At 57.4% G+C, this 25,963-nt stretch overlaps 1 protein-coding gene across 9 annotated transcripts in view; it reads left to right on the top strand.

Annotated features, from left to right (window-relative positions):
• CTIF (cap binding complex dependent translation initiation factor) overlaps positions 1 to 25,963 on the top strand; it is a 301,086-nt gene that overhangs the window by 182,589 nt on the left and 92,534 nt on the right. For 8 of the 9 annotated variants that reach the window (XM_017344168.3, XM_051851238.2, XM_070050194.1 and 5 more), the window contains one exon: positions 24,826 to 25,303. In XM_017344168.3, coding sequence (XP_017199657.2) covers positions 24,826 to 25,303 — 478 coding nt within the window. The remainder of the gene's footprint in view (positions 1 to 24,825; positions 25,304 to 25,963) is intronic. The other variant, XM_017344167.3, reaches the window with a different exon arrangement.

Raw genomic sequence — 25,963 nt, 5'->3', positions numbered from 1 at the left:
GCTGTGATTTCTACAGCTTATCTGGGCAGTGGTGCACCGTCCCTTCTACCGCATTCTGTTGGTCACATGGACTAGCCCTGGCATTGCATGGGAGGGGACTTTGCAAGGGGGTGAAGTCCAGGAGGTGGGCATCACTGGGGACCACCTGGGAGGCTACCACAGCCCACCATCTTGCCCCTAGGGACTCATATCCCTCCTGCGTGCGCCTGCCCCTTCCAGTGTCTCCTTTGACTACAGCGTCAGCTCAGGTCCAGAATCTCGTCATTTAGATCAGGGTTAGGTAGACGTGGGGCTGTTTGGGCTAGCTCCGTCAGGACAGGTCATCTAGGGAAGCCCCTTCTCCATCCGTAGCCCTGTGGTTTACAGGGGCCAGTTAGCTCCCCTCCCCGACACGCACACTCAATATCCAACCGTGAGACAGGCTTAGGGCACCTGCCAGGAAGGGCACGCTCACTCAGGAAGGCAGGAAACAGAAGCGCAAAGAAGTCCTTGCCCATAGCAGGGCTGAAATCCAGCCAGGCACATGCTGAAGTCCCGTGAACTCCGTCCTGCTCCTGCCCAGGAGTTACCCTCCAGGCTGTTGTCTGCAGGGCCTCTCGGGACCCCAGTCAAGTCGCTGGCCCAGCGAACCCACAGGCTCTTGGCTGTACCTCGGAAGCATCCCTCCTTTCTGTGGAAGGTCGCCTGTGTTTACAGCAAGGTCACCTTCTCAGCGAGCTTCCTGCCAATAGGATTTCGGAGGTCGGAGGCGCCTTTGAATTGTGCACAAGCCCGAGCCCTCAGCGTTTCCACTGATAGAATTCTTTGAAAGGCTTTGTGAGTCTTCTGTGAATCCTGAGTGTACTCCACGAGATAAGAACCCACCCACGGGCCTTTTGAAGATCACCCCATCTCGGCTTTCCGCTTCTGCTGGGGGACAATGCCCTGCGGCTTCTTAGAAGCTCAGCTGTTTGAGAAGATCTGAGAGCCGTACTTCCACCATCTTTGCAGAGGTTTTTGTCCAACTGAATGGTGCTCCGAGCCCCACCTTTGATCTTCCCATGATCTCGACAATGGATTTTATGGCCACACCTTCAGCCTCTTCTTTGGACCGGACTCTCCTGCAGGTGCACGGGTCTGATCTTTGCTCGGAAGCGGCTTCCTAATTTTAGCCTCGTTTGCCACCTGGAAAGTCTGGCCATCTTCTAAACTCACAAGCCCTCCTCCTTCTTTTTAACTCGTCTCTGCCCTCTCACATTTCGCTGTCCCCAGCAAGACGAAACCAGGGAGCACCTGCAACACTCATTGACAGAAAGCTCTTAGCTAAGTTGTGAGAAAAATTTTTAAATAAGTCTTTATTTATTTGTTTGAAAGGCAGAATTACAGAGAGAGGGGGATCTTCCATCCGCTGGTTCACTCTCTTAGGCGGTCGTAACGGCCAAGGCTGGGCCAGGCTGAAGCCAAGAGCTTCATCGGGGCCTGCGAGGTGGGTGCAGGGGACCAAACACTTGGACTCTCTTCCTCTGCTTTTCCCAGACACACTAGCAGGGAGCTGGGTCAGAAGTGGAGCAGCCGGAACTCAAATCGGCACCCGTATGAGATGCTCCCATTGAAGGCTGTAGCTTAACCCGCTGACCCACAGCACCAACCCCAGCTAAGTTGTGAGAGTCCTTCGAAACATTTCCCAGTGTTCGTATAACCGCAGGAGACATTTGCTGCCGAACGTCCTGCTGCCACCTAACAGGAGCCCCCTCCTCCAGCCCCCAGGACCTTCCTCACTTCCCTCCCAGCAGTCTCCCCAGAGGCCATATTTCTAGTGATGCTCTCGCCTTCGTGGCACCCACACCTCAGAAGCCTCTTGCTTCCTGCCCACTGCCCAGGCCTGTAGCTACTCCCCCATTATGGCAGCACCCCACTTCCAAGCTCTGGTAGTTGAATCGGTTATCTCTTCCTGTCCCACAGATTACCCCCCAGAATGTAGCAGCCTGACATTGCATGCATTTATTACTACAGGTTTCTGAGGGGCTGGGTCGTTCTGGCTCGGGGTCTCACGCCGGGATGGCCGTCACCTGCAGACCTGATTCAGGTGGGACTGGAAGATCCACTTCCAAGGTCACTGACACGGTTGTTGGCAGCCCTTAGTTCCTCACAGGCTGTTGGCTGCAGCCTTCATTTCCTGGCAGTGTGGGTCTCTCTGTAGGATGCTCATGGCAGAGTGAGTGCGGAGAGAAAGAGCGGCCGGATCTTTTGTAACCTTATCTCAAAAGTGGCCTACCGTCCCTTCTGCCACAGACTGCTGGCCACACAAAATAACCCCAGAACGGCACGGGAAGGGATTCAGCAAGGCTGTGAATGCCAGAGGGTGGGCACCTTGGTCCCTGAGTATCTGTTTCACATCCTTTCCTGTGTCATTCAGGTTTTTTCCATGTTAAATAAGCTAATGAGGGGCTGGTGTTGTGGCATAGCAGGCAAAGCTGCCGACCACAATACCAGTATCCCATATGGGCACCAGTTTGAGTCCTAGCATCTCCGCTTCCAGTTCAGCTCCCTGCTAATGCACCTGGGAAAGCAGCACAAGATGGTCCTAGTGCTTGGGCCCCTGACCCCATGTAGGAGACCTGGATGAAGCTTCTGGCTCCTGGCTTCAGCCTGATTCACCCCTGGCTGTTGCGGCCACTTGGGGAATGAATCAGAGGACGAAAGTTTGATCTCTCTCTCTTTCTTTTCCCTTCTCTCTGTAACACTGGCTTTCAAATAAATAAATAAATAATTGGGAAAAAAAAAAAGGAATAGTGAAACCCAGTAGTAGCTTTGCGTGGGCGGAAGTTTTCTGTTTCCTTCTCTGTTCAACTTCAAATCTTCCCAAGAATGCACCCCCCCCTCCTGTCCTCTGCCCCTGCAGGGGAGCACCACTTAGACCGTGCCCTTCCCTGGAAAGCTGTGAAGCCAGAGGCTGGGATTGCCTGAGCTTTGGAAAATACCTGGACCCCAGGGTCCAGCAGGTGGCTCCAGGAAGAGGGACTTCTCCAAGATACGCATACACAGTCACACCTACACTCATTTCCCCTTGAATGCTATGTTCCCAGTAACTATAAAACATTAGACTTTTATTGGAAGTGTATGGAGGAGCTGAAACCTGTCAGACACAAACAGGAGAGGCTTGCTTGGGTGGGGTCACATACTAAGCACCCAAATCAAGATGTCTGCCTATCCTTGCTCACGGTGTCCCTGTGGCAGGCCAGGCAGCAGCTAGGACAAGTGCAGTGTCCCTTCCTGCTGTGGCAGGGGAGACGGACAGAGGCTCCGTGACTCACGCAGGGCCTCCCAGAGCTCACGTGCCTGGCCATGTTCTTTCTACAAGGTCCTGGAGCACTGGCCTTTCCCAGGGGGCCATGCGTCTGTTCCTCACCCCAGGGTGGGGGTGGTCTGGAGCCGTCTGCCTGTCTAGGTGAGGGTAGTGCTGCCTGAGAAAGGAGCCCAGATCTTGAAGGGTTCAGAGAGCGGAGAAGCCCCTGAGCAGACACAGTGAGGCACCCCTCAGCCGAGGGCAGCGGCAGCAGGTGCAAGAGGAGTCTGTAGGGTACCACACCCAGCCCACCCCAATGCCCTTCCCTTCCATTCTGAAGGCATCTCTGAGACAAGTCCTTCCAGGGCTGTGTCTCTGGAGTCATCAGGGTGAAGTAACAATGCCCTCTCTTGTGCCAATGGGTGGGCTGTGGGACGCAGTGGCCACAGGCACCTGTGCCAACCGAGGTTCATTGAAATCAGTAAGACTTCAGTTCATCAGCCACCCTGGCCACGTGTAGCCAATGGCAACCGCCTTGGAACATTCATCGTCTCAAAAAATCCTGTTGCGTGGCCCTGTCTTGTGGAGCCTCCCCCCGGGGCCCCAGCCAGCCAGGCCCAGGGTGGCTGGGAGAGGAGGGCAGAGTGAGGAACTGCGGAGTGTGTGTGTGTGTTGGGGGGGTGCACACTGAGCAGGGTACGGCCCTGTAGGGGCTTGGGAGAAGTCAGCCTCTTGGAGCTGTGGCTGGGAGTGGGCCACTGAGCCCACCCTGCTGGGCATCCCAGGCCCACAAGGGCCGCCTGCTGCTGTGCCCTCGCCCAGAGCTGCAGGCCCACTCTGGGCCACCAGGACCCCCAAGAACTGCACAGCTCCCCCCTCCCCAGCCTGAGGGGGACGCTGCTGAGAGTGCAGGATAGAGCTGGAATTGTGGGCAGTTCATCCAGGGACTTTCTTGGGCATTGGGAGAGGCCACTGGGAGTCTCTGGGGAATGCGGAGGTGCCTGTTCCTGTGCCCAGCTCCTGCCCTCTATGCCAGCACGACTCCATTGATCTGCTTGTGGCTGGAGAACTCTGGACAAAGCACGCCGCCACCAGCGACTCCCCATTGTCCACCCGACTCCCCTCGGGGCCTCGCAAGGGCGTGGTTTGGTTCTGATGAGTGAGCAGGTGTGTGGATGGATGTCGGTTCTTCAAAGTCTTAATACAGAAGCTAACCACCAATATGATTTCTTTTGTTCTCATCAGATTGGGGCCAGAAATGGGACTGTCCCTGTCCCCACAGTCCCTTTGTGTTCCAGTTATGGAAATGAGTAAAGCCACTGGCTGAGGGCCACCTGCCATGCTGGGCCTTCTGTCTGGGTTAGGGGTCAGCAGGTTTGTCCTGCACAGGGCCGGGTCGTGCATCTTAGAGGCTGTGCAGGCCCCAGGGGCTCCGTGGCAGCTGCTCAGCTCTGCCATTGTGACACGAAAGCTGCCATTGACCATCCGTGAATGAAAGAGGGTGACAGTGTTCCAATAAAACTTTACTTACAAGAACAGGTGGTGCCTGGGTTTGCCAGCCCCTGGTCTGGATGATCACAGATCTTCCCCAACCACCAGTGAGCACAGGGTGTCCCCATCTTACAGTGGACTGTGGGAAGTCACCACTCTGAGGCTACTTGCAGCTCCTGCCGCCCTGCTAGTGGGCCTACTGAGACAGACCGGGCCTGTGTGGTCAGAGCTCCCGCTCCCTGGGGGAGTGTCTGATGTGGGGGCTGCAGAAGGCCTGGCCACACCTCGACAGCCATGCTCCCCATGTTGCGAAACACACGGGGAGATCTCTGTCTCTGACTATCTCTCAGTCTCTATGTCTGGCTGTCTCTGTCTCTCCCTCCCTCTCCCTCTCCCTCTCCCTCTCCCTCTCCCTCTCCCTCTCCCTTTCAAATGAATGATGAAGAAGTTTGTGGTCCCTGGGAGTCGCTCACTATCTAATGGAAGAGAGGAGGTGAAAACATCCCAGACACGTCACACGGAGCGTGTGCTTCCATGTGCCTGCCTGGTCGCGCGTTGCTTAGGTGCTGTTGTCATTGGGTGCACATCAGAGAGTGCTCACAGCAGCTGGGGTGGCCACCATGTCACTAGCCAGTATAATCTGGACCACTGCTGCATATGTGGTATATCTGTTGGTTTAACATGTGCTTCATACAAGACATGGATGTTTACATGTTTGCGGTGTGTATGTATGTGTGTGTTTACATGTGTCTGCATTTATGTGTGCACTAGTACATGTGTGCACATGTGCCTTGTGGCATGTATGTGTGTGAGAGAGAGACTGTTCAATCAGGCCTGGGACTTCAGAGAAAGAAAGGTCTCTGGGGTCCAGTGTATCAAGGGGCGTGCGTGAGAGGTGTGGGACTTGCTCTGTCTTCAGTGGGGCAGAGGGCAGAGGAAGAGCATCCTGGGAAGTGACTGAGAGAGACAGGGCTGGGACCTACCTGGCGTGGTGTTCAGGGACAGCGGGCAGGCTGGGCTGACCTCAGAGGACACTGCTGAGGCAGGGAGCTAGGCCCCTGCCCAGGGCCTCCAAGGCCAGCTAGAGTTGGACCCAGTGTGCCACGCTGTCAGCATGTGCGGCAGTGCCTCGCCTACAGATGTGCAGGTGGCACCTGGAAGAGAGGGACGGCAGGTGCAGAGACCCAGGACACATGGAGGAGGCAGAGGAGGGAGGTCCATTTGGAGGGATGCTGCTGGAAGCTGTGAGTGGACAGTGGGGAGAGAGAGGAGTGGAGAGTGAGGACAGGGCAGCTGAACCGCGTCCGCATCACCAGGTGTCCAGGGAGCCTCCACTTTTTTGTCCCAGTTCCTAGGCTGGAATCTGCAGAGTTCTTGCTGGTGGTTGCATTTCCATAGTCAAAATAGGGTGTGATCGGAACTGGAGACGTCCTCCTACCCACGGCCCTGTTGTAGGGATAGGTGCTCCCGCTGTCTGCCGTCCTCTCCGAGAGCCCCAGCCTGCGATGCGGGGCGGGCACAGTGTTTGTGGAGGGAAAAGCAGTGGCCTCGGGGAGGACTGGGCTGGCGTGATCCTCATGTCATGGGAAGTGGGGGAGTTGGAAAGGGCACGCCAGGGTGGTCTGGCAGTTCCGATGGCGGCGTTCCTGGGAACGGCTGCCACGAAGCGTTTCCCCGGGCTGCTCCGTGGCAGCGGCCCATGGTTCCCGGAGTGTTATAGAAACCTGCAATTAGCAAGCCGCCAGGGGTGGGAGCGCACAGACCTCCTCCTCTTCCTTCCAAGACACACTGACTCAAGACCTGGTCAGGGCAGACAGTGGGCTTCTCTCCCACACCCCTTCCCGCATGGCCCCGTGGGGCTGCGGTTCACGAGCTTGGAGATTCGGAGGGTGAAGGGGGTCGGAGGGGTGCCCGTGCCTCCCCGCGCTCTGCAGCCGGCCCATCTGCTGCTGTCAGCATGCCTGGGGGCTACTGGGCGCTGTGCCTGGGGTCTGAGGGCCCTGTCCTCCTCCAGCTGTGCCAGCGGAAGCCAGAGCTGCGGCTGGCCGCCTGGGGAGCACTTGGGGCAGGAGTGTGTGGGCCACAGGGAGTGGGAAGCGCCTCCCAGCCGCCACTTTGGGATGGCGCAGAGTCCCGCTGTTTCCTGTTCACCGCATGATTCCCTTTGGGGCATATTTACTTCCTGGCCTCTTGCCTTTGCATGTGGGGGTTGCAGGGGGAGATGGGGGCGAGAAGGAAAAATATACAGAAGGGGGTGCTCCGGACCTGCTGCTCTCACCTCCACACTTGCCGGTCAGGACGTTCCCGAAGCTGCCCCATCGCAGCCACCGAGCCCACTGCGCGAGACAGCACCTGGGGAAGCGGACGTTGGGCCAGCCTTGGGCAGCAGGAGTGTGAGGAGCCTCATGCCTCGGGTGGGGGTGAGATTCTCCCCTCACTGGCTGCTGCGGTCAGCTGTGAACTTTCCAGAACCTCATCGCTCAACTTGCTGCTCCCTCCGACCCCGCTTTGCATGCTCACAGCCCTGTGTCCATGACCAGCCGAGGGCTCCATGTCACCCAGCTGCCCTGAGTCCCCGTCCACCCTGTGTAGGAAAGCCAGGGGTGGCCCACCTCTGAGGCCCTTGGCGCAAGTTGGCTCCTTCTGCAGCTCTGCTGGGAACGGGCCTGGTCAGCGTCCACACTGGGCCTCTGAGCACCACAGTGTCCACTTCAAGGCCTGGGAGATCATCTCATCTGCACTCCTAGCTTTGCAGTGAGTGGGCTCTCCCAGGTCTCTCATTTAGCATCGGCAGGCCTGGACCATACCCTGGGCTCCAGCTCCTGCCCTGACGCTTCCCCTGGCATTCATCAAGACTCCACCCTGTCTACTGCCTAGAATCAGAACAGGAAGAAACCACCAAAAACACAGAGCGACCCATTCGCTCACCGCCCGCTGCACTTGGAGTCTGGGAACAGCTTTCCCGTGACCCAGAGTGCGGTCCTTGCTGGAAAGCAGAATTGAACCATCTTGGTCCAGACAGGAAATCAATCAGCGTGACCCAGTAACTTCCTGCTGATGTGCCATGGGGTCCCCCAGGCCCGCCTTTGTAGTTGTTAAGTTCTTTTTTTTTTTTTTTCCTAAATATGTATTTTATTTTATTTGAAAGAGAGAAAAGAGATTTTCTATTTGCTGATTCACTCCGCACATGGATGCAATGGCCAGGGCTGGACCAGGTCCAAGCCAGGAGCCAGGAGCCAGGAACTCCATCCAGGTCTCCCATGAAGGTGACAGGGGCCCAAGTGCTTGGGCCATCCTCCGCTGCCTTCCCAGGCACATTAGCGGGGAGCTGTATGGGAAGTGGAATAGCTGAGACCCAACTGACTCTCCAGCATGAGATGCCAGTGTCACCGGTGGTGGCTTAATCCCCTGTACCACAGCCTGGCCTCTGTATTTAATAAATCCTTAGCGCACCAGTGTTTGAAGGGGTCCAGCTATCAGTGTGTGTTGTCAGTACAACACTCTTGGGACAGGAACTATTTTACCCGCATCTGACAGAGAAGGAAACTGAGGCAGAGAGGTAATGTAACATGTGCAGGGTCACACAGCAAGTCACAGGGCAGGAGCCAGGGCTGCATGCAGGCAGAGTGCCCCAGGGTCCTCGCTGGGACAGCTCCCCTCCTCCTCTCTCAGCAGCCGGCCCTGCCCAGGAGCCCAGCGCAGGGATCCAGGCCCAGGGCTCAGCAAGGGCCCAGAACGAAGCCGGAGCCAAGCCTCCTGCCCTTCCTTTATCAGCATCTGGAGTCCCCCACAGCTGGGCCCCGCCCTGACCCCAGGAGCTCTCCCTGCACCCCTCCTCCCAGGGCTGTGCACCGGTGTCTGTTCTGACCAGGCCACACCTCCCCTGCTGGACTGGCCTTCTCCTTCCAGGAATCCCACGCAGCCTTCAGGGTCAGACTGGTTGTTCCTTCGTGTACCTGGGACACCTGTGTGCAGGTGTGGTACCCCTTGACCAGCGCATCCTTGGTATGCGGGTCCTTGCCTCTGGCCTTGGCTGTCGCCCTGCCAAGCTCCCCGTGTCCCCAGAGGCAGAGGAAGGAGTGGCTTCTGTTCCTTGTACCTCTCCTTCCTCCCTGGTCAGCTTCTTGGAAGCTTGGAGCAGCCAAAGCCAGATCATTAAAAAAAATTCTGGATGGGTTGTATAAATATTGTGGTGTCATGTTTGTAATGTTTCCATGGCCCTCACCCCTATGCCAAGCCCAGAAATAGAGCATCATGCTTCAAAGTGTGGACCCTCCCCTGCTTCCGACTGCCTTGCTGTGTGTCCTGGGGCAGGTTACCCAACTTCTCTGTGCCTGTGTTTGCTGAGCTGTGAAATGAGCCTAGTGATGTCACTGTCAGCCCCCAGAGCTGTGATGACTGAAGAAGCTAATCTGTCCCTAGCACAGTGCCTTGGACAGGGTGCATGCAATAGCCTGGTGGTGTTTTTTTAATTATCGTGAGAACTGGGCCCCAGTGGCACGCAGCTGGCAGCCACAGGTTGGAGTGGAGCCAGTGGCAGGCTTCTGGCGCCTGTTGCCAGGCAGTGGGTCCCCAGGGGCCTAAAGTGCCCCGGCGCTTAGAATGAAAGGAGAGTGAACCCCGTCCTTGGCCCCAGCCCAGGCCCATGGCCCTCCCTGGCCCCCCTTCAGCCCTAGCACTTACCCTCCTGCCCAGGCCACATCACAGGCCTGCCTTGGGCTCCCACCTGGGAGGAACAGGCTTGCTGGGCTTTACTGGCAGCTCCTCCCCAGGCCAGCCCCAACACTCAGTGCCCCTCCTGGGGGCAGAGAGCGGGTGAGCATGGCCGGGACCCAGGCCTCTGAGGCCCGACCGCCGCCCCTCCCCCCAGCTCAGAACCACTGCCCAGGCTCAGGGCCCTCAGCAAGGACCCACCCAGACTTTCATTCCCGGGCAGCCACAGAGAAGCAGAGCCCCTGCCTGCCCCTTGGGGTGACCACGGGGAAGTGTACAGACAGAGCATTCCCCTGGCCCAAGCCCTGAAGCAGTTGTGACCCAAAGGAGGGAGTGTTGAGGGCAAGACATGTGGGAGGGAGCATGGGAGGAGTCTTGGGTGCCCGTGGCGGAGGGGAGCAGTATCCCCAGAGAATCTAGTGGGTCTGGAGACTCCCCAGGGGGCACCCCCTTTGCAGACCTGAGGTCAGCTGGAAAAGGCACCTCAGGCATCCAGAGAGGCCCCTGGGCCCCAGTCTCTGGTTCATACCTAGGGAGACAGAGTCCCCAGCTGCAGTCGTGACTTGTCACTACTCCTGGGCCCGAGTGAGGTGATGACAGTGGCAGCCACAGGAGCCACTTGTCAGCCCCTGCTCTGTGCCAGGCACTGGGCCGAGGCACGGCTCATTTAACCAAGAACCTTTAATGTCATCGTCATTCCCCCGTGTCACAAGTAGGGAAACTGAGGCACAGATAACAAGAGCCCGACCCTGGGCCACACAACTGGGGAGTGACTGGTGTGAACCCAAGCCAGCTCCAGAGTATGGCTGTGACCCCCAGGCCAGGGATGCCTTCTCGTCTTGAGAGGTTCATGGCGTGAGCCCTGCCCGCAGTGTCCAGCGAGCATCAGAGCTTAACAAACAACAGGAAGCACGCCTAAGCCCCAGCCCCTTTGCCACCTGATCCCTGGCTGCCCCGGGAGCCACTCTCGCGGTTTTGCCCACTGTGCACTTTTAAGTGATTTCCATTAGTACACAGATATTTAATTTTCACCCCTGACGACAGTAGGTTAAAGGCAGGATGCATTAAAGGGCGCTGATAAGAGCAGGCTGGTTCACCGGGGACACGGGAGTGCAGGAATTCTTCACGTGCGTGCACCTCCGGGGGCTGCGCCTGGACCCACGGCACCCCCCCCCCCCACATCTGATCAGAGTCCTCTGGGAGTCCCCAGCCCGGGCTGCAGTGACCCAGCGACGTCTGTCTCACCCTGCTCACGGTGATCTGGCCTTGCTCCTAGAACACCCTCTCCACTTCTCCCCTTTTAACCAAATCCTACTCAGTTTTTAAAGCTTTGGAATTTGACAACATTCCAGACTCAGAAAAGTGGCAAGAACTGTGCGGAGAATTCCCACCTACCCTTTGACCTGTGGTGCGGGTGGGCAGACGTGATGGCCAGCACTCCTGAGCACTCTTGGGCTCATCAGTTAGGTACCAGACAAGAAGTTGACAAAAACACACCCGCTAATTTCTGCTTTCTATTTTTTTTAAAGTGACATGAAAATCAGTTCTTGATTTTTGCTTCTTTTTCCATTTATGTAGTCAGACTTTAGCCTATGGTTTGGGGGGTGTCTGGTGCACAAGCTATAGAGTTATTTTGAGACTCTTTTGCTTTCATAGCTCATTTACAGTCAGTGGAAAAGAAGGCATCACTTGATAAGTAAGGGAAGGTTAACATTTTACCTTCTTCGTGCGCAAACATTCTTAAAGATAGTCTGAAACGTGAGCCTTGCAGTGCCCTTGGTGTAGCTTATCCATCTCATCTGTATTTGACATAAAATAACTCCAGTATCTTATCCTACCCACAATATCAAAGTATTTCTTAGGTTCCTAAAGGTGCTTGCAAGATAATTTATTGCAAGAAGCATTTTCCAGTCTAAAAAAGGCTCTGCTGAGGCGGGCCATGAACCTCCCTCCATTTCTGCAACTGTAAAAATAAGAGTAATAAAGATCCACCCTTCTCCCCACAACGAGTGCCACACAGGCCCAGCCTCGGGAACCAGTCTTGCTTTTTGGGACGCGTGGCTGTGGGAGCATCACCCAGAGTGGGGGCTGACTTGCCCACGGGGAGTGACAGTGCCCAGGGTTCCCACATTCCCCGGGGCTCTGGGGGTGGGTCCCGCGCACACAGAGGTGCAGTGAGCTACCCCTGTGGCAAGGGGTCTCTGCTGCTGTCCCTGCTGCCAGGTGATCCAGGGTCCCCTCTGGCTGGTTTTATTGTCTTTCGTTCGATCTGCCTGGTGCCTAAGGAGTTAACTTAAGGCAGTTTGCCGCTGAGCCTTTGTTGAGTCTGGCATTTCTTCTAGAATGCCCTCTCCGCTTCTCCCCCTTTCAACCAAATCCAACTCATTCTTTAAAACTTTAGATTTTGACAGCATTTTGGACTCAGAAAAGCTGCAAGGATTGTAAAGAATTCCCATCTACCCTTCACCCAGATTGCCCAAATATTAACATTTTGTCCTCTTCCCTATGTTCTTTTCCAACCCGTCTGGAGAGTGGGCTGACAACAGGGTGCCCTTTTATTGCTAAACACTTCCCAGTGTGTTTCTTTAAACAAAGGCATTTTTTCCATAACCACAACACAGTGATCAAAATCAGAGAGCTAAGGCACACCCAGTACTGTAATCTCTACTCTGCGGCGACCTGAGATCATGGGGTGCCATCATCAGGCCTCTTCAGTACCTTTTAACCTGGGCCAGGTCCCCAGTGTTTTGTGAGGTTGACTTTTTCTAGGAGTGCCTAGTTATTTTTGTAGAAGAGCTCTCAGTCCGGGTTAGATTTGAGCTGTCTGCATGCGAGTGAGGGCGCGTGTCCTCCCCAGTGCGTGCTGTCGGGAGGTGTGTGCTGTGCTGCGACTCGGGACGGGGGGGTTCAGTTGGATTACCTGGTTAAGCTGACGTTGGATTACCTGGTTAAGCTGAAGTTGGATTACCTGGTTAGGCTGGCATCTGCCAAGTTTCTGTACTGCGAGTTTCCCCTTTGTAATGAAGAAGCACCTTGTGGGGAGATCACTAGAGATGGTGCCAAGGTTCTCTTTGCCCTTCAGCCTTCTCTCACTGGTCACCATTGATGATTCTTGCCTGAAACAATGATGCTGATGATTGCCACGTGACTTTTTTAAAAGACTTATTTTGATTTATTTGAAAGAGTGACAGGGAGCAAGAAAGAGAGATCAAGACAAAGCAGGAAAGAGATGTTCTATCCATTGGTTTACTCCCCAGATGACCACAATGGCCAAGGCTGGAACTCCATCTGTGTCTCCTACATGGGCGGCAGAGACCCAGGTACTTGGACCATCTGCTGCTTTCTCAGGTGCATTAGCAGGGAGCCAGAGCAGAGCAGCCAGCCAGCCATATTGGGATGCCAGCGTCGCAGGCGGTGGCTTAACCTGCTGTGCCACAACACCAGCCCTGTCAAATGATTCTCTAACTCCATCATTCCTTCTAAATTTACCAGCTGGTTTTCTGCCATAAGGGAGAGTCTTTGGTTCATTTTAAACCCACCACTGTAAGCCTCGAGCTAGGGCAGGTAAGTCCTTGTTATCTATGTGAGTATCCCAGAAGATGCTTGCCGAATCCTATCTGAGTGGGTGTTTTATGGAAAGATCACTAGCACCTGGCTACAGGCCCCTGGAGTCCTAGAAGGTTCTGACCCAAGAAACCATCTGCTGGGATGCTGTGTCCCAAGGTGGCTGGCCTGAGATAGGGCTTGTGGTGTGCCGGAAGCTGCTGGTGGCGCTTCCTCCCAGCAACACCTCGCCATGGACTTGACCATTCTACCGCCCCGGCTGGAGCGTGTGGCCCATGGGAGGCCCTACTCGGATAACTCCATTTCACATTTCCTCCCCTTCCCAGCCTTAAGGGACAAGCAAACCTGTCAGTAGTGAAGTCATAAGAGGAGGAAGCTGTCCAGGAGGGTGGCCGGGATGGGACAGCTAAGGGAACAAGGCGAGTGAGCGGCCAGCAGCTGTCCCCAAGGCTGTCTCTGCTTCCTATGTGTCAGGGCCATCTCTGCTTCTCCTGGAGCCTTTCCCAGAGCCCCCAGGGTTGGCCAGGAAGCCTAGATTATGCTCCCCAGGCCAGCATCAGGCCAAGGGGCCCATGAGCAGCTTCATCACCAAGCCCTTGGCTCAGCTCTCTCGGCTCCTGGCCTGCCTGTTTTCCAGTCCCTGCCACAGCCATTGGCACCTGTCTGCCCCTGGAGGCCCCCCGGGGATCCAGGCCATCCCTTGGGGGTGCTCATGGTCCCCGGGTCACAGCTTGCTCATCTGCTCAAAGACTCCGGGTTACCCCAGGAGGTCCAAGGCCCCGTCCTTTCTTTCTCTTCCCCAAATGTGTGCACCGACTGCAGTGAGAGTGTGGTGACCAGCTCCATGGCTGCGGGGACGCTCAGTGCCCACACAGGCAGCGGTGGAGCCAGCTAGTCCCTCACTCTCTCGGTCTGTCATCTGGTAGAGAGCAGAGCCAGGCTGGAGCTGGGCAGGAGGGGAGCGTTTCCGTGCGGGTTTTAGGTCAGTGCATGGCAGAGTGATGATCATTGCCACACTGGTGGGCAGAGCAGAGAAAGCTCGGTGTGGCTGTGCTTTTTTCCTCCCACACAGAGTGTTTGAAGACCTGAGTCCAAAACGTGGACTCTTACTCCCTGACCCCTGACCCCTGACCCCTGACCCCTGGGGAGCTGCAGAACTCCCATTCCTCTCTTCCCTGCCCTCATCCCCACCTCCCCCACTGCAGGTGTCTCTGCTCCTCCCCCTCTAGCTGGAGTATGCCTCCCAGCTCTGTGGGTCCTTCCATCGGCCCCCCTCCCCCAGGAAGCCTCCCCGGACCTCGCCCTCAGAGTCACCAGACACCAGGTCGAGCCTCGTGCTGCTTGTGGTTTCCTGAGTAGACGTGGCAGCCCTGCCATTGGATGTCAAGATTTCTGAGTGGGGGGCAGTGTTCTGCTGCAGCAAGTTAAGCTGCTGCTTGTGACCCCAGCATGCCACTTTGGAGTGCTCGCTCAGGAACCGGCTGCCCCACTTCTGATCCAGCTCCCTGCTAGTGCGCTGAGAAGGCAGTGGAAGGTGACCCAAGTCAAGTGCTTGGGCCCCTGCCATTCATGTGGGAGACCCGGAGGGAGTTGCAGGTTCCTGGCTTCAAACTGGCCTAGCCTGGCTATGGTCACTCAGGGAGCGAACTAGTAGATGGAAGCTCTCTCTCCCTCTCTGTCTCTTCTCCCTCTCTATGTCACTCTGTCTTTCAAAAAAGAAAATAAAATAAGAAAACGAAGAATTCTGAGAATGGGACCCATATGCTGCACTGCTTTGTAGCTGCCTTGGCCCCTACACACGACAGGTGCACCAGGGTTTGATGTCTGAATTTAGGGTTGCAAAGGAAGAGGCCATGTGTGATTCTACCTGGGTTTCAAGAAAGAGGCCAGCACGATCTGTTTGATTAAATGTGATTTTCTTTCTTTCTTCTTCTTCTTCTTCTTTTTTTTTTTTTTTTTTTTTTTTTTTTTTTTTTTTTTTTTTTGACAGGCAGAGCGGACAGTGAGAGAGAGAGAGACAGAGAGAAAGGTCTTCCTTTGCCGTTGGTTCACCCTCCAATGGCTGCCGTGCCGGCGCGCTGCGGCCGGCGCACCGTGCTGATCCGATGGCAGGAGCCAGGTGCTTCTCCTGGTCTCCCATGGGGTGCAGGGCCCAAGCACTTGGGTAATCCTCCACTGCACTCCCTGGCCACAGCAGAGAGCTGGCCTGGAAGAGGGGCAACCGGGACAGAATCCGGCGCCCCGATCGGGACTAGAACCCGGTGTGCTGGCGCCGCAAGGTGAAGGATTAGTCTAGTGAGCCGCGGCGCCATCCTAAATGTGATTTTCAATGAATGAAGACTAAAATGCATTTGGGGTGGAGGGAGCAATAGGCAGCCACAGCTGCCAGCCAGGACTGAGTGTCTCAGGCCCCACCTCTTGGTCTCAACAAGCTCCCCAGTGGGCTGCTATTGGCTAGAAGACGTGGGCAGCCCCTGTAGGAAGGCATGCATGGGGGGCCTGCTGGCCTGCAGTAGCAGAGACATGGTGGGGGCAAGGGCGGTCCTACACTGGGGCTGGTAGGCTGGCCAGGGTGGCCCGCGTATTTTCCTAGAGAGATTCCCACTGCTTCAGAGTCCTGGGGTCACTGCCTAATTTCACGCCCAGGCCAGGAAGTACAACCCTTAATTCAGAGAGTGTGGGAGGAGAGATTGGCTCGGTCATCAGGCTGGGGCATGGGGGTGGGGAAGGCAGGCATTTCTGCCAGTCCCCCATGGGACATCAAAGTCCCTGTCCCCTGCATCTCTCAGTTACTCCTACTTTGCTTTAAAGGCTTCCTGAAAGGGTGCAGATGGGTCGGAGTAAGAGTAAAGGGGGCCCCAGAGATGCAGGATCGGGGTTCAGACCCAGGTCCCGGGTGGACTCCTAGATCAGCCACTCAGAACAGTGAAGGGTCCCCAGGACTCCTGGGAGGAGTGAGTGGGCACCTGTGTGTCCCTGACAGGTAAGGGCCCCGCAGTGAACTTGTGAGATCTGAGTACAGCGGTTCCTCTTCACTCACGGGGCATGGTTCCAAGACCACCCCCCACCATGGAGGCCCATAACCACAGAGAATGCCCAGACAGACAGACAGACGGCGCGCTCTCCCTCTACACGGGTGCTTGTGATGGGGTGTAATTTCTAAAGCAGGCACAGTAAGAGACTGACATTAAGAGATAATAAAATGAAGCCACTCTGGCTGTGTCCTAGAACTTCTGGAGTTGGGTGCTTGCGATGTCATGGAGACACTTGTTCTTGCGTAGCCTGCAACTGTTTTCTCTCCTCATTAGTCAAGAGCTTCCACCTCTTCGCATAAAGGAAAAACTTTGCAGCTTCTCCCGACACGTCCGAATCGCCAGCGTCCCTCCTCTCCTGCGTGGGGGCCTCTCTTAAGTAACGTAAGGGTGACGGGAAGTGGAGCACTGGGGTACCGCGACAGTCAGTCTGACAACCAAGGCAGCTGCTGAGTGACTAGCAGCAAATGGTGTAGGCAGTGTGGGTGCTCTGGACAAAGAAGACTCATGTCCAGGCTGGACGGGGCAGGACAGGGAGGAATAAGAGAGTAAGCAAGGTATCATCAATGATGACAAATCCAGTGTCGCTTACTAAGCCTCAGGGCACCTGTGCTGTTTGTGGATCCCCCTCCAGCTCACCTTTTCTCCAGCCCCGAAAGTGGGGATGACAGCAGCAGGCCCCAGAGATGGAGGGCAGTGTGGGCTGCTGGAGGCAGAGCCTGGCTCCCTGGGGACGGCTGGAGCGAGGGCAGGCCAGGCTCCGCCTCACCCTCCGCCGCACCATGTGTCGCTGTCAGCAGAGCCCTTGCATTGGTCAGGCAGAGAGGTCGGGCCCCTTGTCCAGCAGAGCCAGCTGTGAGCCCAGGTGTGTCCAATTCCCACACTGTCACTGCGTCCAGATGACGACCCTGGGGAGGGCGCTGGGACCAGGTGCTGCCTGCAGAATGGGTGGGGAAGGGGAGGGAGTGGCCAAGGCTCCCTGCTGGACACCTCCAGTGACAGGACGCTCACTGCATTCCCAGGCAGCCCCCTCCCTTTGGGCCACCCCCCTACCCTGAGAAAGTCCCTCCACTGGGCGAACCCAGGCCGCATCTCCGAGCCTCCACTCGTGGGCCACTTTCATCACCTGCCTGTCTCAGGAAGGCTCTGTGGTTGTCACACCTGGGGCTTGAAACGGCTTTGGGGGGGTCGTGTCCTCCGACTGCTTCCCTTTGTCCTCCCCTGTCCTGAGAGCTGTGCCACATGTGGACTTGGTGGCAGTGAGGGAGAGAGTCCGGGGTTGCTCAGAAGCCAATTCCTTGCAGAGTCAGAGCAGGGCATAGAGCCAACGGCAGCCCACTGGCCAGGCACCAGGGCCACCCGTAGGGGACCACGCTCCAGCCGTCCCCAGGGAGCCAGGCTCTGCCTCCAGCAGCTGTGGGTAAATCAAGTCACAGAACGGAGCCTCCCAACTTGGGGGAAGCCCCTGAGCAGCAGCTTCCTTCAGGGTAGTGTTGGGGGGTGCTTGTTGAGAGGAGTCTCGGTGGGTAACCATGTCCAGAGCTTATCCACGGGAGGCCAGAATTAGAACAGCCTGGGATTTCTCCTTGACTCAACACTGGAAACAGCCTTGGTTCTCCCGCCGTCCTGTGGGTGCGCAGTGTGGTCACTTCCTGCATGAGCTGCAGGGCTCTTGCTGTTTTGCTTGGAGAACCCACATGTGACGTCAGGACAGCAGGCGCTCACTTGGCACTTATTTTAACTCCTTGGAAGCTCACAGAGCCCCGCGAGGTGGGTTTCCTCTGTGCCCTCAGTTCACAGACGAAGCAGCTGAGGCCAGGAGAGGTGAAGGAGCTTCCCCAGAGTAGCACAGTGCAAGGTCAGGACTGAGCTCTGAGGAGCTGGCTCCAGAGTCCATCCCATGAACTTGACTGTAGCTCAGGGGAAGCCCGGATCCGCCCGCGGGCTGCAATGAGGATCCGCAGGCCAACCTGGAAGCGGCAGGGCCGGCCGGCGGAGCGGAAGGGCGAGGCCTTCCCTGGAAGCACTCTCCGGGTTCCTGGCGAGCCTGACAGCCCCCCGGGGCAGCCGCGTGCTCTTCCCATGACATCACAGCCGCCTCAGACCCTCTGAGGCCGAGGATTCTTGGAATGCCTGATTCACCCTGGAACAAAATGAGACTTTGTGTCTGTAGTGTGTCTTTGTTCCCCATGGCTCTCGGGCTTCAGGGCGGTGACAGCTCAGAGCAGCCTGGCAAGCCAGGCGTGGTCCCAGAGAAGGTGGGAAGCCACCCTAGGGACGCCCATTCTGCAGGCGGGAACACTGAGGCACCACGTGTTGGGCAGTTTGCCAAAGCCACCCAGAAAATTGGTGCTAGGCAAGGGGAGGCAGGAGGAGGCCCCAGAAATGCCTCAGCCATGTCAGAGGCTCCTAGCCGTGCCCCGCCGCCCCCCCCCCCAACATCCCCAAGACAGCTTCAACCTCTGCTGCCCAGGATGGAGGTGGGCGGCAGTCATAAAGCCGGGGGCCGCCCCAAACTCCACCCTCAGGCCACAGGCCCCAGCTGACGGGTGGGGAGAGGACTGTTCCCAGCACAGATGGGAACCCGAGGGCCACCAAGGCCTCTGCGGTCTTCCCCAGACACGGCGGAGCTGGGGCTGACATCTGACCCCTCCCCCCAGATCACTGCCAGACACGCCCTGGCCCCAGTGGACTCCACCCTGGCCTCCCTCTTTGCTCCTGCACACGGTGGCCACACTCATGCCTTGCAGCAACACGGGACAGCCCCACAGCTCCCACCCCGTCCTCCAGAGCTGGGTCTCGGTGGCTCAGCAAGGGGCTACAGGCGGCCCTGGGCCCTCAGGACATAGGAACCGGCCTAAAACCTTGACGTGGGCAAACAGGGTAGCTGAGGGCACCCATCCTGGAGCCAAACTACCCACGTTCAAAGCCAAGATCTGCCTTTGGTAAGCTGTGTGGCTTTGGGCAAGTGACCTCCCTCTCTGTGCCTCATGGCCTTCTGTAAAATGGGCTGAGCAGCAGCCGCTGCCTCTCAGGGTTAAGGAGCCATGTCCTGGGCACACTGTAGGCGCGTCCTGCCTGTGAGCTCTGTCCCTGTTGTTCTGCAGCCCTGGGATATCTGTCCTGTTCTGGACAAGGCCCACCTCATGGTGTGCAGCCTGTGCACAGGGCTGAGGCCTGGGGCTGCCACAGGCTCACCCTCGGTTTCAGGCTCGGATATGGCTTCCTTGGAACTCTCCATCATTTTTGAGCACGGCTTCCACACGTTTCACAGCCGGTCCTGCCTCCAGGCCTCCAGCGTAGCACAAGGCCCTGAGCTGCTGGAACTAGTGCTGATGCAGCAAGCTTCCTGTAGCTAACGGGTTAGCATCTGTCTCTCCAAACAGACCCTAGGCTCCAGGAGGGCAGCGGCCCTGGGTCTCAGAGGCGTGGCTGCAGCCCCTGCCAGGCCCCGAGGGAGATGTGCAGAAGGTTCGGTCTCCTCTGAAGGAAATGGCTGCCGGCAAGAGGGGCGCACGGGCGGGCAGTCGGGGGCAGAGGTTGGGGTGTGACGGGGGCAGGTCTGGACTAACCGTGCGAGGGCTATGGAGAGCTGCGATCCGGGACACAGGCTCCTGCACACACTGAGCCTGCAAGAGGGGTGAGGCGAGAGCTGGGAGGCTCCTGGGGGACAGCCGGATGGCTCCGGTCACGTGCACAGCTCCCCACCCCGGTGTTCCAGAGCTGGACCCAAGGACACCTCTGACTAACCTCCAGCCTCATTCATTCATTCACGCATGCAAGCATTCATTCCTATGTCTCGTGGCCCAGGAGGTTTCATTTCTCCACGCACAGGATGCAGAGGCCCGGCCAGGCGCGGCCATTCCTACTCTGGACCATCCCTTGCACCAGGACCCTGTTCTGGTTTCCCAGCTGCTGGTCCTTGCAATGCAAATCGGAACTTCTTCCGTGAACTTCTGCCCAGACTGGCAGAGACTTCAGGCTGGAAATGTTTCCTACCCACAACGCGAGCAAAAAAAAAAAAAAAAAAGAGCCACATACTGTGTTGGAGGGGAAGAGCCTGCAGCTTGGCTGAACCTCAGCGAGGGGGTGTTCCTCATGCCTGCTGGGGAGGGCTCTGCACAGAGGGCAGGCCCCGCAGCAGCTGGCGTGATGCTGCTGTGACCGCCACGAGTGGCGCTGATGGTGAAGGGTTTGGCGAGCCTGGCACTGATGGGGCGATTCAGCTGCCTGGGCTTTGTAGTAACGCCCCCTGGCTCCCTGCGACCTCAGACTAGTGGCCGTGACACACAGTCCTGTCGCACTGCAGACGGACTTGGAGCTCAGCGCCAGTGCAAGCTGTGCCATCAACTAGCTGGGCAGCCGGTGCGGAACAAAGCAACCCCTCTGAACCGTGAAAGTGTCATTGCCGTCACTCGTACCGTCCTCACAGCCACCCACAAGGTGGGGACTGGCCCAGCCGGGAAGAGGCACAGAGATGTGAAGTCACCCAGACCAGGCAAGACTGTGAGTGGGGGGCCTGCCCGACCCCCACTCTACAGCCTCCGTCATCTGGCACTGCCTGCAGTGTGAAGCAGGTGCTCAGCTAGTCCAGGCCTCTGTGCCCTCGTCCCTGGGTTCATAAGCATTGTCGTGGGCCCCCTTGATTGCACCTGTAAGTAGGACAAAGGTCCCCAGGTACTCTTCCTTGTGAACTGCCGCAATGTGCTACATACCGTGGCCGGTGTGGAGCCTCCTTTGTTTGCAAGCCCCATGTGCAGCCCCCGAGCAGTGGAGAAGCCCTGGGCTCCTGAACCTCTCCCCTCCACTCTTGCTTTGTCCCCCAGCACCGGGGTGGGAAGGAAGGACCCCTTGCAGGGTATGTGTAGGTGGCCAGGAGTGGAGCCGCCCCGCCTGGTCATATGCAGCCATCACTTTTCCTGCAGGCAAGAAATAGGAGCCCGTGCATAGCTTGGAAACCACTCGCCCTAGGAATTTTGCTCTCAGAAATGTCTAAGCGGACCTACAAATTATGTGGTAAAGCAGCGGACAGCGAGGGAGCCATCATCAGGCAGCAGCCTCAGAATATCAAGTTGGGAACGATTGTGAAATAAAAAATGAACAGAGGGAGGTTTGTCTCCGTGTGGGCTGCTGGTAAAATCATTCTTTCACACAGAATTGCGAGTTCTTCTCCCTGCACCCACCGCCCAAAATGCAGCTGTGCTGCTCCGAGAACTTACACAACAAAACAAAACAAAAGAGAGACGTCTTGGAGTGAAACAAGACGTCTGATTTCAGAACCCAAAGGAGAAAGAATGAACTAAATGAATGATGGGAAAAACATAAATGAACAATTTCCAGCCTTAAAAAAAAAAAAAAGCCACCCAGCATTCCTTCCGTAGGGCAGGTGCTGCCGGCCGGTGGTGTGTTACGAGCGGAATAGGACTCTCATCCCAGAAGCCACTGCCCTGTGACTTCCCTGGGGGCGGGGCTGGGAGCAGGCAGTCAGCGGGCGGCGATGTGGGCTTTGCCCCCTCTGCTCGCAATGCTGCCAAACCGGGTATCCAGCGGATCTCCCAGCCTGGCTCTCCGCCCCTGTGTGGGAGGCCGAACACAGCCTCCCTGCCCTGCTGCCGGGAGCAGAAGTGGCCCATGCGCGGCCCCGCCAAACCCGCGCCCACAGCTTTCTCCAGGAGCAGCCACTGGCCCCTGAGCGGATGTCTCTGTGCAGCCCAGGGCCAGTACACACAGCAGAATGTGGAACCAGTTTGGGCCAGCTCCACCCACAACTGTTGGTGAATATTTGTGAGTGGCCAGAGGGAAGAAGCCTGGGGTCCATTGTCTGTCCGGAGAGGCCCAGCCACAGGCCTGCTCCAGTGGACTCAGCTACAGCGAAAGATGTGCTGGTGATTCAGCCCCAGGGGCTGGGTCCCAAGGTGAATGGCAGAGAGGCAGGAGGGGCTGCTGTGGGCGTGGTTAAAGTGGACAGGCTGGGCATGGAGGCCCTCCACTGTGCCACTTCACCTCACGCAGCCTCCATCGGCTTCCCCTGCGCCCAGAAGTCAGTCCCAGCCAGCGCTCGCCTGACAGCTAATCAAGGCCTGGTGCAGGAGAGAGGAGGGGGGAGCAGGGAGAGAGGCTCAGTGCCCTTGGCCTCCATGGTGTCTGGGCCTTCCTGCCCTCCCACGGTCACCGGCCGACCCCATCTGCCATTTGCCGTTGTGACCCCAGTAGTCTCGCCACCCAGTCTGGAGGGCACCCTTGAAGGTGGGCCCCCAGCTTCTCCATGAACGCAGAGGAGCTGCACCAGCCAGAGTGAGCTGAGACCCTCCCTAGCGCCCAGTGGCCTGGCACATTCATGGTCTCTGCCGTGTGGCCAGGCCTGGCCGGCTCCGAGGTCTTCTGACTCAGGCAGGCGTGGAATTCCAGGTCCTGCTAAACTTCCAGGAACAAAGAGCCAGAGCTCTGCAAGACCTGAGTTCTGCCCGAGCCCTTGACCCCCAGCCGGGTAGAAACGACTTCCTCCCTGCTCCAGACGGACAGAAGTCATCTCCTCTTGGGAGGGGAGTGGTGCTGGGCAGAGAGAGGGAAACCCCGCACAGGGCAAGGGGGAAGCCGGACAGCGTCAGGACGGATGCTGGGAAGGGCTCCGTGGGCCTTCCTTGAGCTGCAGCCGCAGGCACCACAACAATTCTAAATAAGGATGACGAGAGTTGTGCGAATCGGGCGCTATCTGCCAGGGAGTTTCCAAGATTCCTCCGTGTGCTGACAAAATAGCTCACAATCAGAGAACAAAGAGAGTGGAGGGGAAAGGGCCAATTAGTTGCAAGTCATTGAAAAATTAAAGGAGAGAGGATTCCGCAAAAGGCGCAGGCGCGTGGCGCCCTGGGGAGTTTTCTGCCCGTGTGCTCTCCCAGCGGTGGGCTCGTTCGCGCTCCTCCGAATGAGGGCTGCGCCTTCCGGCCTTGCTGTCTGGGGTTGGGGCTGGGAAGCAGGAGCCTGGCTGGTGATTGAAGCCCTGGATGGAACCTGCCTCATGGCCCCTGTCTGCCAGTGCAGCCCTACTCTGCCATCGGGGGCTGGTGCTAGTGGGCCTGCTGGTGAGGGGAGGGGCCCAGGAACGACTTCAGAACCCAGCCAGGTGCAGCCTGCAAGACAGGCAGGAGCCACCCTGGGCTCCCCGGTCAGCAGTGTCCATTCTGTGCACCCGGACCTTCAGGGGGATTTTTATGCTGAGTCTGAAATGACTCAAATAAACGCAGACTGCTAAGCACCTTGGCCACTCTGTAAAAAGGCCATTGGCAGGAGACTGTGGAAGTGGGAAGGAGACAGAGGGAGACAGAGTCAGGACAGCTCCGACCAAGTCCCAGCACTGGCCATTGAAGGCATCTGGGGAGTGAACCAGCTGATGGAAGCTCACTCCCTCTCTGAAAAAAAAAAAATAATAATAAAATCACTTCCATATAGAAAAGCACAAATAAAAAGAAGAAAAGTCCACATCTCACCTCCCAGAGATAACCACAGTTAGCATTTAGTGTGTATCTGTCCAGATTGTTCTCTGTGTATAAATACCTGCCTTAAAAGATGACACCATACTTCCGGGAACAAGAGGGCGATTTTTGCCACATCCCTAATTACTCGACATTCGGTTTTGATGCAACGATCTTTGTGCCTAAATCCTTGTGCACACTTTGGCTAATGTCCTTTGGGTAGATTGCCACAGATATAATTGTAAGTTCTGGGGGCCAGCGCTGTGGCATAGTAGGCTAAGCCTCCGCCTGTGGGGTCAGCATCCCGCATGGGTGCCAGTTCGTGTCCCAGCTGCTTGTCTTCCAATCCTGCTGTCTGTGTATGGCCTGGGAAAGCAGTAGAGGATGGCCTAAGTGCTTGGGCCCCTGCATCCGCTTGGGAGACCCAGAGGAGGCTCCTGGCTTCAGATCAGCCTGGCTCCTACTGTCGTGGCCATTCGGGGAGTGAAGCGGAGCATGGGAAGACCTTTCTCTCTGTCTCTCCATCTCTCTGTCTGTAACTCTGCCTCTCAAATAAATAAATACAATCTTAAAATGAACTGTGAGCTCTGTTGAATTGGGGCCCTCCCTAAGGCCTCACTCAGTCACCCCTTTGAAGGTCCGATCTCCAAATGAGGTGCTGAGGCACCGGAAGTCCAGGCTCCAGCCTATGGTGTTTGTTGTCGAGGAAGGGGGCACGTGTTTCCACCCATAACAACTTCAGATAGCATATTTAATTAGTGGGTTTGGGCTGACAGTGTCACCCTGCGAAAAACAAACAGAAATAGTTGTGACACAACTTTTGGAAAAAGCATCATGGGCAACGGGTCGCTAACAGGGCAGTCCTGGGAAGCAGCTCTGGGTCTGTATCTCTGCTAGACCGTGCCCGGCGGGGGTCTGGAAGGTTCACGCATTTGGCAGCAGCTGTTCCCCGAGGGTGGCGTTGGTGCCTGGACAGAGCAAGAGTGTTCACTGCCTACCCTGTTGGAGGTTTGCAATTTTGCTCCATGTGTACGTGTATCCATGCATATTCTAATAAGTGAATAGAGCATTGCTTTTAGGTGAAGGATGGCAAGGATGTAAGTCGTCTCCCTGGCTCCCCTTGGCCGTATCCCCAAGGCCCTGTGACAGGGCATGGCGCACAGGAGGGTCAGTGTCTGTTGGAAGTGTGAACACGGGGAGAAGGCGATGACTTCCTGTCCTAGTGTTGGGACGCATGGACCCTGAGCGGCTCACCGAGTGACCCCCATCTGTCTTTCCCCTTGGGTTGCAGACGGCAGCAGAGACCGCCAGGAGGGAACAAGCCCCAGCAGCACGGTGACCACCAGCCTGGCAGCACCAAACACAACAGGGACCACCAGAAATCCTACCAGGGGGGCTCGGTGCCCCACCCCTCAGGGAGGCCCACGCACCACGGCTACAGCCAGAACCGGCGCTGGCACCACAGCAACATGAAGCACCCACCAGGAGACAAGGGGGAGGCGGGCACCCACCGCAATGCCAAAGACACCGTGGCCATCGAGAGCCCCAGACTCGAGGACAGCCTGGGAGACCCCGAGCCTCCCCGCAGCCCGGACGGCCCGGCCCCCACGGCCCCCGGGGGCCTGCCTGCCCAGCAGCCAGGGGGCCCAGAGGCCGAGAGCCGGCGGAAAGACAGCGCTCTTGCCGAGCGCAGCGGGGAGCGGCCCAGAGTCACCCTGCTCCAGTCTTCCAAAGACAGGCTGCGGCGGAGGCTGAAGGAAAAGGTACCGGTAATTACGTTTCTGTTGTCTCCCGCGGCGGGGAGGATGGCCGAGAGGTAGGCGCTTGGGCATGGGGCTCGGGCCCAGCCCCGTGGGTCGGAGGGTCTGGCCGGCTGCATGGACCTAAGTAGGGGCTTCAGGGTCTGCATGGACCCAACACGCCATGCACCGTGGCTTTGTGCATGAATGCTTCTAGCACATTCTGCTCCTCACCGCCTGGCCCAAGGTACACCCTTGGTTCCAGGCCCCAGGAGACAGGAGGGGAGGAAGAGGCCCAAGTCTGGGGGTGATGGGAGGGAGACGGGGAGCAGTTTCGGGGTCAGATGGTGCCCTGAGGGAGCTCAAGGGCCTGGTGGTGAAATCAGCGGGCCGTTGCCTGCCCCGAGGTGAGTGCTGCCCAGCCTGTGGTCCCTGCCAGGGGGAGCGCGAAGGTGAGTTGGGCAGAGTGAGAAAGGGGGCTGCAGCCTGCCATCCCCGCCTTCCTCTCCCGCAGCCTGCCCTAGGCCTGGCTGCAGTGCCAGGAGCCGGGGTGGCAGGAGACGTCCCAGGGCTGCAGAAAGGGAATGGACGTTTGTCACGCATAGCATTAAGTCCACGTGCTCACCCCAGCGCTTTGCGGCTAAGGTCACCTGGGGAGGGACCCACCTGCCCCACCATGCGCACAGCGGG

This window comes from Oryctolagus cuniculus, chromosome 10, assembly GCF_964237555.1.
Source record: "Oryctolagus cuniculus chromosome 10, mOryCun1.1, whole genome shotgun sequence".
In the NCBI taxonomy this organism is placed as follows: domain Eukaryota; kingdom Metazoa; phylum Chordata; class Mammalia; order Lagomorpha; family Leporidae; genus Oryctolagus; species Oryctolagus cuniculus.
The sequence above is the reverse complement of the archived record's forward strand: the minus strand, read 5'-3'. Positions and strand labels throughout refer to the sequence as shown.